The sequence below is a fragment of the Pteronotus mesoamericanus genome, unplaced genomic scaffold, assembly GCF_021234165.1.
Source record: "Pteronotus mesoamericanus isolate MK-2021 breed Mesoamerican mustached bat unplaced genomic scaffold, CSHL_Meso_final scaffold_54, whole genome shotgun sequence".
NCBI lineage: Eukaryota > Metazoa > Chordata > Mammalia > Chiroptera > Mormoopidae > Pteronotus > Pteronotus mesoamericanus.
Genome location: NW_026555321.1, coordinates 29454688 through 29467602, shown reverse-complemented (window position 1 = coordinate 29467602; position 12915 = coordinate 29454688). Strand labels below are relative to the sequence as shown.

At 58.2% G+C, this 12915-nt stretch overlaps 1 protein-coding gene across 1 annotated transcript in view; it reads right to left on the bottom strand.

Annotated features, from left to right (window-relative positions):
• Window positions 1-631: 631 nt before the first annotated feature.
• The window catches only part of PLXND1 (plexin D1), a 52573-nt gene continuing 40289 nt past the window's right edge, over window positions 632-12915 (bottom strand). Inside the window, exons 21-36 of the mRNA XM_054594877.1 lie at window positions 12444-12551; window positions 12237-12349; window positions 11320-11424; window positions 10676-10806; window positions 10173-10371; window positions 8241-8387; window positions 7890-8046; window positions 6939-7042; window positions 6795-6858; window positions 5924-5958; window positions 5547-5651; window positions 4817-4980; window positions 3670-3817; window positions 2271-2411; window positions 2049-2123; window positions 632-1799 (exon numbers count right to left, since the gene is read on the bottom strand). Of these exons, the coding sequence (XP_054450852.1) occupies window positions 1683-1799; window positions 2049-2123; window positions 2271-2411; window positions 3670-3817; window positions 4817-4980; window positions 5547-5651; window positions 5924-5958; window positions 6795-6858; window positions 6939-7042; window positions 7890-8046; window positions 8241-8387; window positions 10173-10371; window positions 10676-10806; window positions 11320-11424; window positions 12237-12349; window positions 12444-12551 (1913 nt within the window). The 3' untranslated portion in view covers window positions 632-1682. The remainder of the gene's footprint in view (window positions 1800-2048; window positions 2124-2270; window positions 2412-3669; window positions 3818-4816; window positions 4981-5546; window positions 5652-5923; window positions 5959-6794; window positions 6859-6938; window positions 7043-7889; window positions 8047-8240; window positions 8388-10172; window positions 10372-10675; window positions 10807-11319; window positions 11425-12236; window positions 12350-12443; window positions 12552-12915) is intronic.

Here is a 12915-nt window from a genome sequence, read left to right as displayed (position 1 = left end):
CAGGAAAGGCCTACCCTACCGGTTCGGGGGAAACTTTCCTCATCTGAAAAATGGGATATGTATTTTTTAAGACTGATGGAAAATTCAGGGTGAGTGCGTAAGTGCAGCCGTCTTTCCAGTGTGGTCACCGTGGCCCTCACCCCACACCTGGCTGCTGGGGAAACTGGCCTGGCAGAAGCCTGGAACTGAGGCACGAGGGCCCAGACAACCTGCTTCTTGTCCCTGCTCTGCCCCTCCCTGTGGCCTGGGGAAATTCCTCATCTGCGCGGAGTTTTTGTATCTGTAAAATGGGGAAAATAGTACATTGCTCGTGGGCTTGTCAAATAAGGTGAGGAGTTACGAGCAGGGCCTGCCCAGGGGTAGGTGGCACACAGTAGCTGTGACATCTTCCTGGAGGTGCCATGGGTGCCCTCAGCGCCTAGGGTATGTCAGCTGTGGGCCAGGCCCATGGCAAACAGGCAGCCACATTTTCTCATCACCAATAGCCTTCTCAGAAGGCTGAGGCAGGTTCTAAGCCAGGGTCTTCCCACTCTTGCTACAAGTACTGCTCTCCCTCCTTGGCCATCTCAGGATAAAGGCTGGAGCCCACAGCAGGTTTTCCCATCAGGCTTTTATTATAAAGAAGGTTCCAGAGCATCCTAGCCACACCCTCTGACCCAGCCCCCAAGGCTCCAAGCCAGGCCCTACACTGGCTGGGTCTGCTTCTGGGGTCAGGGTCAGGTCAGCCAGAGGGTCACCTGTGACGGGAACAGAATGGGTGATTTTCTCCGAGTGGCAAGAGGGGTCTCTGCCAGGTCTGCCCGTCCTCTGGAACAGTCATTTCCAGTGTTGCGTTGGGAGCCCCTCGGTCCCCTCCCCAGGTTCTCTGCACAAGCGGCAGCGATTCACAGTTGGCGCGTGATAGGTTTAATATATAAAAGCTTTCTTAAAAAAACAACAAAAAGTGGTGCTATTTTTAGAAACACTTCCAGCAAGATCAAGTAGCCCAGCTACAGCCTTGGTGCAACTTAGCCGCCCCCACCCCCCCCAAGACCAGGATAGCCCAGCACCGGTCCCCTTGTCTTCCTCCCTCCCCAGCTCAGGGAGAGCCCTCGAAGCCTCCCCACGGGCAGTGGGCACTGCCCACTCCAGCAGTAGCCGCCTGAGCAACAAAACTCGGACACCACTTGAAAACGTGTGTGGCCAGAGTCCTCTCTGGGTGAGGAGAGACGGAGACAGCATTTTGGTGGTTAAAGCAGAAACCAATCGAGGGCTGGTTCAAGGAGGCCTCCCCTCCATCAGAACGGCTGAGGTAGTGTTTCCGGCTGCGGCCCCTGGGCCAGGCGGCCTTTTCTCCATTCGTCCGCTGGGCCGAATCGGACGGGGCCCCTGACAGCTGGCTGTGACAGAGCGAGTGGGGGCGCCCTCCAAGCTGTGCTGGTGGGCAGAGGGAGCCTTACCAGAAACTGGCTGTGTCAATCAAGTCCCCATTCCAGAGGCCAGGTCTGGGGACAAGTAGGAGGGGACAGAGGTGCCCAAGGAGCCAGGGCTTGGGGCTCCTCTGCGTGGCTCAGAGAGGCCCCTCAATCCCCCCTCTCCAATGGCTCTGCTCAGTCATTGTCCAGGCGGAGTCAGAGGCACTGGGGACTAAATGAAGTCGACAGCCGGTGCCTGGTCCCTTCCCAGCACCATCTCCCCTGGGCTCAGGCCTCGCTGTAGCACTCGTAGATGTTGTCCTCCATCAGAGCCACCACCTGCTCAAACTTGTGCTGCAGCTGAGTCCGCCGGGCAGTGGGGTTTGCCTCCAGGGCAGTCATGATCTGAGGGGGAAGCAGAGGGGCAGTTGGGCCACAGCCTTGGGCTACAGTGGGTCCCCTCCCGCAGGTCTTCAGGGAAAACACCCTGCCTGGATTTCCATTTCAGGTAGCCTGTCCCTCAGGCACAAACAGCCCAGGATGAAAATGCTGGAGTGGGAACCTCTCCCTGGGTGAAATAGCAGGGTAGTGGGGGGCGGGGGGTGGAGAACGTCATGGCCTTGAGGGTGGGAGCCTCACATTGGGGTCACCCACCTGCGGGCGATACCTCTTGGCATATTTATAAATCTCTGCCATGGCCACATCGGTGTTGAACTCGTTCTGGTATTTCTACAAGCAAAGAGAAGGCACGAGTTGGGAAGAGTGGTTAACTCGTCAAACCTGGGCCCAGCCCCGCTGCTCCTGCACAAACCCCACAATTTCTCACAGCCCCACAAAGGACTGTCAAGTCCTGGACCCCCCGCAGCACCGCCGCACCCTCGACTCCTCGGCCAGGTGCGCGTTCATCTCCTGCTCGCTGAGTGGTGTCATGTCGTGGATCTGCTTATAGTAGCGCTGCACGATTTTCCGGTACTCAGGGATCTCCTTGGCATAGAGGAGCTTGTTGGTTGGTGAATCCTGGGTAGAGAGGAGTGAGGGAGTAAGAGAATGAAAGGATCTGTCTCTTTCTGGATAAGCTGCAGTCCCTACTGCTGCGCTATGGCCCCATCACTGAGTGTCCCTGCTCCGCCGGCTCCTTGCTGGCCCCCCTACCCCCACCGCCCTTTTACGTTGAACCCTTGCCCTGTCCTCTGTGGGACTGTCTGGGTGATGACCTGAAAGGGGGCCCACTACTTTTAAGGGAGAAAAGTGCACGGGCTTGGTGCCAGCTCTCGGTTGCACTCAGGCTGTTTTGTTTACATCCTTGCTGAGGGTTATAGGTCTTGGTGGCTAAGATTTCTGGAAGCCTGATTGCTGGCTCAGTGGAATATTTCCCACCGCATATTTCCAACGCCCAAAAGTGAAATGTGCCAAGTACACTCCCAGTTCTTTGTCACAGGCATCCTGCCTTCCAAGATAGTGTGGAGAAGTGATGGCATTTACTATCTCTCGTGGCCTGTCTCTGAAAGTCACGCGCCCAATGCAGGGCCATGTACCCACCATCCTGCCTGGCCAGGTCTCTTTCACGCTCAGAGCAACCAGCACTCTTTCCCGTCTCCCTGCCTTGCACATGCCCTTCCCTCTGCCAGGAACACTGTTCTCTCTCCTCTCCCCGTAGACAGGTGCTCCAGGGAGCTCCTTTCCGCATGTACCTCAGAGGTCTTGGTCACCGGTGGCCCCTCTGCCCACCCCTTCTCTCAGTGCCCACTCAGATGGCTCTTGACCATCAGGCCTGCTGCCTGGAACCTGGCTGATGCTCTGATGACGGTGTGCTTGACCAACAGGCTTTCAGGTTTTCCACATTCATACTGGCTTCCTGGGCCTGAATCGATGGCCTAAATGCTGGGAGCTGATGCTGGGCGCACCTGAGGCAGGTGCAGCTGGTCTTGAGCGATGCAGTTTCTGACTACAGGTGCCAGAGTGTGGGAGTCTTCCCCCACCAGAATGTCGCTGCTGATCCCCACATCCCCCAAACCTGAGCTCCTCACCCAGAGAGGACCCTGGCCACACACATTTTCAAGTGGTATCAGAGTTTTGTTGCTCAGGCAGCTACTGCTGGAGTGGGCAGTACCCACTGCCCGTGGGGAGGCTTCGAGGGCTCTCCCTGAGCTGGGGAGGGAGGAAGACAAGGGGACTGGTCCTGTGCTGAGCTCCCCTTCCAGAAAGATCTCAGTCCCCTCACGGGCACCCTCATCTGGTCCCATCACCTGGCAGCCTGCCCCCGGGAGCAACTGACCTTGCCCAGCTGGAGATCAGAGATGGAGCAGGCGTCGATGAAGGCCTGTGCAATGACCGACAGGCAGGCATCGATGTGGTCTGTCTTGTCTATGTCAAACACAAACTGTGGGTTTTTCAGGATATTCACCCAGAACCGGAGAGGAAGGCTGTGGAATGGGAACAAGAGCCAGTGTGAGCCCACTCCAAGGGTTGGGCAGCCAGGCCCGGAGGATAGCCTACTCACAAGCCTACTCCAGGAAACTTGGTTTGCTCACCCCAAAATGGGGTTGATGACCATCTCTGCTGCCTGGGCTAGGAGCGGGGCAAGAGGCTGAGGCAGGAGCTGCAGGCCTGGCTGGGTGGTGGGGGCCTGAGTCCATCCCCACTGCCCGCCCCGCCCCCCAGAGAGCCTCCAGCAGGAGCCTCAAGCCAGGTCCTGGTTCTCATTAGAAGCACCCCCACCACGCCTGGCAGCCCACGCTCCTCCCTTAGCCTTGCACGGCAGCAGGAAGTCCACCATTAGCTGCAGGCAAGGCTGAAGGAGGGTGGGGCCTGGAGCCTTGGCCTTGGCCTCAGGAGCCAGAGGGTTGGTAATACCCCTACCCTGCTCCAGGGCCTCCCAGAGCTGTACAGAAACTTTTGGGCCTGGGGCATTTTTTCTGAGGGTCAGGCTGAGGTTTTTAACAACTTTTTCTTGGGATCTGTGACCTCCAAAAGCTAAGGCATGCCTCAAGAGAAGGCTACAAACGGGGCGTGGGGATCAGGTCATGCGGCTTTGAGCCTGGCGCTGCCATCACAAGGGCTGCGTGCTCTCGGGCAGTCAATCTCTGGGAGCCTCAGTGTTCGCATCTGCACTATGGAGCTCACCGTGCTTGCCCGAGAATGGAGGGAGGATGATGGTAAGGGCAACACTTACAGAGTGCTTGCTTTTAGTTAATTCTTACAGTTCAGGTGAATTACTTTAATTGCCCTGGTTTTACAGCCGGGGGGAACTTAAAGCACAGAGAGGTTAAGTCACTTACTCAAGATCACATAGCTGCGAAGTGGCAGAGTAGGGACCGAACCAGGCAGGCAGACTGAGAGTTCGGGCTCTGAAACGCCGCACTATCGCTGCCCCCAGTGATACAGGGAAGCTGCACAGCCCTCCCGACATACACACCGCCCACCTGTTGGTTTTCCAGATGTGCAGGGTGTCAGGGTCGGAGATCCCCCTCCTCTCAGCCTGCTCCTCTAGGAAGTCGAAGAAGTACTTGACAGCCAGAGGGGGCTTGTCCTCACGAATGCTCAGAATGGCCTTGAACAGGTCATCCAAAAACTTCTGCAGTGTGCCCTGCAGGGGAGGAGGGTGGCTGCCATCAGCCCAGGACATGGACAGAGGGTGAGCGGGCCCTCAGTGGCTCTGGGGAGCCTTGGGCGCTCACGCTGGTGAATGCGGAAGCCATGTAGCATCAGGCTGGTCACCTAGCGGCTCTGGGCCTCAGTGTTCTCATCTGTCAAATGGGTTAGTGAAATCTACTTCATGGGGTGCTGAAAAGTCAGGGGCACACAGTAGAAAATCTGTGAGGCCAGGCTATGGTCTCGGGTGCACACTGCCGCCTAAGCCGCGTGACCTTGCGGAGATCGTGGACCCTTCTGGGCCTCCACTGCCCTCTCTGTTACATGGGCTAATACAGAAGTTGTCTGTGGGACACCTTTCATGACTGTGAGCAAAAACCCTCCTTGGGCAGGACCCTAAGCCCTTAGCCTCTCACCCCGGGACTCCCCACCTGAGGAAGAGCCCTGGGAACCAGGGAAGAGCCAGGGAGACAGGACTCCCCAGAGGAAGAGCCCTCGCCCCCACCCAGCCATGTGCACACAGCTGACTCTACCAAGACAAGGAGATGAGGCCGGGCCTACCTTGGTGGACAGCAGGCGGGTCAGGTAGATCTCTGGTAGCACCTTCTTGCGGTGGCTCTGCCGGTGGGACTTCTTGGGCTCTGACAGCTCATCGGTGGGCAGCACCTGGGACGCCAGAGCGGTGGTCAGTGCCAGCGCCAGGCACCCCTCCGCCGTCCGGGGGAGGTCCTGTCCTCCCACAGGCGTTTGGTCTGCACACACTTTGTTTTCACAAATGACCAGGCTCCCTGCTGATTCTAGGTCCCATCTCTGCTCCTCCAGCCCCAGCCTTTTCCCAGAGCCTGGAAGCCCTGTCCCCAGAGGACCAGGGTGGCAGGAAGCCAAGTCCACACCCAGTGAGGGGCGGGAGCCCCTAGGGCCAGAGGCCGGGCACTCACCAAATGGAAATACTTCTCTGTGTCCAAGTCTTTCACTATGAGAGGAAAAATACACACGATAAATAAACAAGAGAGGGGAGGGAGGAAGACAGAGAAACAGAAATGGAGACTGAAAGATGGAGAGAGAGAGAAAGTGAAAGAAATGAAGACTTTCAGAGACAGTGGAGAGAATAAGATAGAGACAGAGACAGGGAGGAAAAATGCAAAGAGATGAGCGACCCAGAAAGACACACAGAGAGTAAGAGAGAGAGAAAGAGTCACTGAGAGAAAGACACATGCAAGACGACAGGAGAAACAGGGAGAGAGAGGCAGAGATGGAGCGAAACAGAAACACAGTCACACACGGAGACAGGAGAGGCCCCAAGGGTTGGCTGCCCCCTCTCACTCCACCGCCCGGCCGCGGAGCTCCTACCAACCCAGACCTCACACGCTGCTGGGAAAGACCCAAGATCCTGCTCCTGACCTCAGGAGGGGACCCTGGGACCCAGAGCAGCCTGGGACTTCAGACCTGGCAGCTGGACAGCTAGGCTTGAGGCATCTGAGGGTGTGGATGGTGGGATTTGAGGCAGGGACACAACCCAAAGCCCGGATGGGCATGCCCGCCAACCTCTCCGGCCTGGCAGCCGCCCAGACCTGTTGGAACCACGTCCCGCCCTCCTGGGGCCTCTCTCTGGCTGCCTGCAGGAAATCAGCCTGCGAGGCCTGGCCACAGGCCTTGCCAAGCTGTACTGGGTCAGAGGGGCCTGTTTGGGCCCCTGCCTCTGCCAAGGAGGCCACATCACAGCCCAGCTTTGCCTCTTGAAGCCTCAGTTTCCCCAATAGAACTGCTCAGAAGGGGCCCTAGACACCCTCCCAAGTCCACTGGCACTACCTCGGCCCAGTGTGTTGTCCTTCTTGTCTGTGAGGCTCATGGCCAGGGAGGCACCTTCAGGGATCTGACAGAGGGGAGAGGCTGAGGTCAGAGTTCAGGTTAGAGAGGCTGGAAGCGGGGGCTGGGTGTGGCTGGGGCCCCCACCTTGTAGTGTGCCAGCGTGTTGAGTTTCTTGCGGCCATCCTCCACCACTGAGGTGTCGTCCAGGTCCCGGAGGATGTAGCTCTGAGTGCTTGAGGCGAACCACTCTGGGGACAGGCAACAGGGTGTCAGGGATGGGCTGGGAGGTAGCCCAAGAGGACAGCACCAGCCTGGGCGCAGGGGGAGAGGCCGCTTGCTCTCTCTGCGGAACCCGGGGCATGCCATGCCTCTCTCTGGGCCTCTATTTCCCTATTTGTAAATGGGGCGGGGGAGAAAGCTGGGAACGGGGGTCCATGGTGGCGGGCAGAGAGCATGAGCTCTGGAAATGTCCTCGTCCTCAGGGTTGTTCCTGTTACTGTTGCTGATGAAATGAGAAAAGGTAACACCTGTCAAAAGGTCCACACACCTTCCACAGCTCCCCACTGTCCTCAGAGAAAAGCCCAAGTGCCGCCTCTGCCCTTCCAGGCTCTGCGTGATCGAGCACCTGCCCGGGCCATCTCATAGCCTGCCCTGCCCCCGACATGGCAGCCCTGGTGAGCCACCCGAAGCTCCCTGCTCTTAATAGTCGCTGTGCCTACATGTTCCCCATCGCAGCCTGGTGCTTGTAAGAGAGCCCAGCACAGACCAAGTGCTTGGGAAAGGTCCACGATCATTGAATGGAACACTCAAGCTTCTTGGCCCAAACAGCACTCCTATGCGTCCTTCAAAACCCACTCCAATGTCCCCTCCTTGGAAAAGCCTCTCCTGAATACTTTTTTGCTACTGTCCGCAGCTTGCTCACATAGGACCTGTCTCCCCGCCAGAACAGGAGCTCTTTGCTGATGGGCACCTCATCTGACCCCAGTGCCAAAATTTGTGCACACTGGCTGACTGAAAGGAGTATATGACGAAGGTAGGGGCTAGTTCCCACCAAAACAGCCCAGTGCCAAGTTGTGCCGTCCCGCCCCTGCCCACCGAGGTCGACGTCCTCGGCGCGAGGCCACTGGGAATAGGGCACGTTCTTGCAGAAGGCCTCCAGGATCTTCTCCTTCACCTGCGTCAGCGTGTCGGTGTCCATGGCCCGCACGCTCAGCGAGTCCATGCCGCAGCCCTGGAAGGATACGTTCAGGTTCTGCGCGAGAGGGGGAGGAAGGGTCAGCGAGTCTTTACGGTCACTACCCAGGGCCCAGGCAGGTGACAACCTACCAGAGGAGGCTGGGCAAGATGGTAGCCCCCAGGCGTGTGGGCACCCCCGCCCAGCCAGCTTGGGAGGCGGTCCCGCCTTGCTGCCCAGCTGCCCTCGCCCCTCCCGCACACCCAGCTCACCCGGGGCTTGGCCTCAATATTCTCCCGTAGCAGCCACTCCTCGTTGAGTGTGTAGCGGGCCTTGCCTGTGATGGCATCAATGGAGCCCTTGTTGATCTGCTGCTTGATGGCACACAGGAGCAGGAAGAAGGGCTCCCCGACCGTCTCCTGGGGTGGGCAGGGGCTGTCAGGGGGCTGAGGCCCAGCCTGCCTGGCCTCCACAACCCCCCTGCCCACCCTCCAGATTCCAGCCTCCAAGCTTCTGGCCATGCTGCAGCCCTGGACCACCTTCACTGCCCCCTTCCACTGACACCTCCATGGCTGCCTGTTTAATATCCTCTTTTTTGGATCCTGGTGCCATTCCTCCAGCCCCCTGGAGTCTCCGTGGACTCAGGTTGAACACCACTGGCTGTGGGCAGGCCCATTCATTTCATCATCCCAGGAACCCTTCCGGGTATCATCCTTATTGCTGGGGCTCAGAGAGGGCAAGCAGTGAGACAGGGTCACCCAGCAGGAAAGTGGCAGAACTGTACTTGAACACTGGAATGGCGGACCCCTAAGCCTGTGACTCTTTCTGCTAAGCCTCCCAAGGTGAGTTCAGGTAAAAGCAGAACATAGATGTGGTCTCAACCCAAATCACAGCCCTGTGAGGGTGGAGAGTCTTGGGCTTGACTGGGGCCCCCTGCCTTCGCCAGTCTCCCTCATAAAGTGCACAGCCTGAAAGGGGCTCAGCTGCCATCCTTAGCCATGAGCTGATTTTCATGGTCCTTTTATAGCAGATATTTAGGTAAAAATGGTAAGCTGATTTAAGGAAAACATTAAGTACATAATAACATTAGGCAGATTTGGCAAGATGATGAAGGCAGCACGCCAGAACTAGATCTTACTCCTGATCTCGTTCTCCAGGTCTCGGGGCTGGGAGCCATGGGTGCCCTATTTTCTGGAGGAAACGAAGGCTCAGAGGGGAAGCCACATAAAGAGGCCAGGGGACCTGGGTCCAGAGCCCCCTGCAGCCCCTGTGGTCCCTGTGGCAGCCAAGTCTCTCTTCATTGCCCAGAGGCAGCCAGTGCAGACCAATACCAAGACCAGGGACACCGGGAGAGCCTCAAGCGGCTGTGTCCCCCCACGGCCCTGCCTCCTCTGTTCTGCCCCCACTCCCCCTCCCACCACTGGGCTCCTCCGGGCTACCTGCCCTCTCGAGCCCCAAGCCCAGGGCACGGCCCCACCTGATAGATAGGAACCAAGGCACACAGAGGGTAATGCTTGTCCCAGGGTCACACTGCAGGACTCAAACCCAGGACACCTGAGGCCCTGGTTCGGGGCTCCAGTCAGGCCTGTGCCCTTCTCCTGCGATCCCCTGATGACTTCTTGGCCTCTACCACCATAGGGTAGCTGGACGGGGGAGCAGGACCAAGGGCCGGGCAACTCCTGTTCTGCAGAGAAGCCCTACTGGGGCTCCCTTGGCAGGATGCAGAAGGCCCTCACCTTCTCTATGCAGAGGCTGCTGCATAGAGAACGACGTGAACAGGACATGAGGAGGGCCTGGCCCACTGGACTATCCAGCCTTATTTCACGACGGGAGAGCCTCAATGGCCGGGCCTGGGTCTGATTTACCATCTGAACCCAGAGCAGTGCCCCAAAGGCACACCGGGGAGCGTTTGATGACAGAGGACAATTTCCTAAAACAAGGTCCCTGACATGGCCTTGTTCTGCCCCAAGCTGGTCTGGGCCCTTCAGGAAGCCAGGCTTCCACTGAGCCTCAGTCCCCCATCTGTATAGTGGGTCCCCTGGGCCTGTCCCTTCCCTCCTCTGAGCCCCTCTCTCCACATCTGCAAGAGGGACGTGATAACCCTCCTGGGAGAAGTGGCGGAAGGACAAAACGAAGTCTGATCTATGGTGGAAAGGCTGGAGGCGGTCCCTGCCATATGGGCGGCGCCTTCGTGCCTGCCTCACCCTCAGACAGCTGTACATGCAGATGGACATCCAGTTGGTGAGCATCTTCTCAACCACAGACTCTGTGCGCCGCAGCATGAGCTTGGGGTTCTTGGCGGCAGAGGCATCAATGAGGTCCACCAGCAGCTCCTTCATGATGCTCGTGTAGTACTCGAGCTTGCCATGGAGTGCGATGGTCAGCAGGGAGGCCAGGTTGCACCTGTGGGGGGCACAGGGCATCAGCTTCTGGCCACACCTCATGGCCCCATGTTTTGAGGACCTCACGGTGCGGGCTACGGGCCACCTTATCACTGGTGTGCCTGTGCAGGTGGAATCCAGGCCCAGGAAGGGGAGGCATATGGGGTCTTAGGACCCCCAGGGCCCAGGGCCTGATGCTGGGCGCCAGCCAGATGCCCAGAGGACATGATAAACTTCCCCAGCCTCGGGTCCGGCCAGGCCAACCCAGAACCATGGTACGGCCTCAGATAGGTCCCTACCCAACCCCTAGAGCCTCGCAGCCTTACCTGTCTCTCACTGCGAAGTCCTTCTGCTGCTCCAGTGCGTGGACAAAGACGATGAGGAAGTGTTTGTTGTTGAGCAGTGAGGAGAATAGGCTGATCCCCTCTTCCATGTTGGGCCGGCAGCTCTCAGGGATCTGCAGAAGCAATTGGTAATGGGGTGTCCATAGGGGTCCGGTGCCTCTGCCTAGCCCAGGAGTCAGCACTTATAATGCCCTGAATGGCTCCTTAAATGCCTCCTGGGGTGGGGAGTTCACTACCTCTTAATGGCGGATGCCTCCTAACCCCCCATGACTGGGAACAATGGCTCAACTGGATTGAAAAGTAGGACACAAAGAAGGGCAAGGGTGCCTGGAGGTAACCCAGCATCCCCGTGAGGGACCCTCTCAGCTTCCCTTCTCTGAGAAGCAGGCAAAGTAGGACGTCCAGGGAGGCCCAGTCCCCTCCCCTCTCTACCTGGCCTGGGGGTCAGGACTTACAACACCCTGAAGGGCCACTTCAACGCCTCCTGGGATGAAGCACTCACTACCTTCCAATGGCAGATGCCTCCCCACTCCCCCCTGCCATTGGAGTCAATGATTGATCAGATGAGCTGGAAAATCGGGCCTGAGAGGGACGGGGTTGCCCTGAGGCAGCCCGGGGGTACTCACCTTCCACTCTCCCAGCAGTGGGTGGGTCTCCTGCACCGTGGAGCTGCCCTGCGAGTTGAGGGTCTGGGAGGGCAGTATGTAACGCTCTTCATAGAGGGAGGAACACTGCGGAGGCAGACCCCCAGCATCTCAGCGGGGCTACAGACTCCCCTGACTGGCATGCAAGGGCTGCTCAACAGAGGCAAAGGGACGCTTTATAGAGCAAGAAGAGGCAATGAACTATGCCCAAGGAGTCACGGGACTCAAGAGGAGCGGGGAGGGGTGTCCCAGGGGGCTTCCTGGAGGAAAAGGAGGAGCGGAACCAGCATGAGCCAAGGTATGGCACTACAAGAGGGCACAAGGCTTAAAAGGAAAAAGCAGCTCAGTGTGGAATAAGGGAAACTGAGGCAGAGAGGCTGTTGCATAGAGAATGACGTGAACAGGGCACAGGGAGGGCACTGGCCATCAGCACAGATGCTCTGGACCAGGGAAGGCGGGGTCTGGGCAGGAGCTGCTGGAACAGAAAGAGGCATGGGAGGCGTGGAAGGGGTGGGACAGAGTCCAGTGGGCAGGGGGAGCGGATGCGGAGACCAAGGGAAGCCTGGCCAGGAAGGGGCCCGGAGATGAGAGAGGCTGGCAGGGCACGTGAAGTCTGGGAGTGCCTGGGCCACCTCCGCTCGCCCCCTCAGCAAGGGGGGAGGCAGGCCTAGCACACTAGGAAGAGAGTGGGGCTGGAGGCCAGCTTGCACATAGACAGTTAAAACATTATGTGAGTGAAGGAGGGGGAGGAACTGGGCTCCCTCCCCTGGCTTTGCACTGATCGAAGGGCCCATACTGCACTAGCCAAGTGTCCCACAGGCATAAGAGCGCCCTCTAGAGCAGCATGGCCTGGGGGGGTCCCGGGGCCCCTGAGGTGCTTGGTGAGGACACAGGCTGACCTTAGGGAAGAAAGTGCGGGTCACAAAGTGCTTATACTCCAGGAAAGGGATGCCCTGGCTGCGGTTCAGCTCCTTGGTCAGATCCGTCATGTCCGTCTGCAGCTCGGCAAAGCCTGGCAACAGGCAGGGAGCGATGAGCGTATCTCAGACCCATTCCCCAGTTGACAAAGCTGAGGTCTGTGGTCCCGCATGGTCCCCACTCGCTACCTTTACGGATTTCCTCTCGTATCTGAGATTCCATCTCCTCCATCTGCAGCAGCGTCTTCTGCCAGTAGCGTTCAGCGCGACGGCTTTTGGTGCAGAAGACAAACAGGGCTACAGGCATTGGAGAGAGAGTCAGGCCTTGAAAACCGTTTTGAAAGTGCTTGTGGGCATCTGCTGTGTGCAGGGCCTGGGCCTGGGGGGACAGTCCTGCCTGCTGGCCTCAGCTCGACCTCCTCTGGGCAGGGTGTGGGGAGGGGGCCCCCAGTCCTCCCCTTCCTGGTGGGCTGACAAACTCCTACAGGGCAAAGGGCCTGGGGAACAACGAGTAAAATAAGGTTCAATGTCCCATTCTTATAAACAGAAGAGTGTGTGTGTATAAAATAGTGGTAAGCAGTGGCTTACCCTAGCTGAGAGAATTATGGGTGATTTCTGCTCTTTCTGTTTTTAAGCATTTTCAATTAATTCTACAAGGACC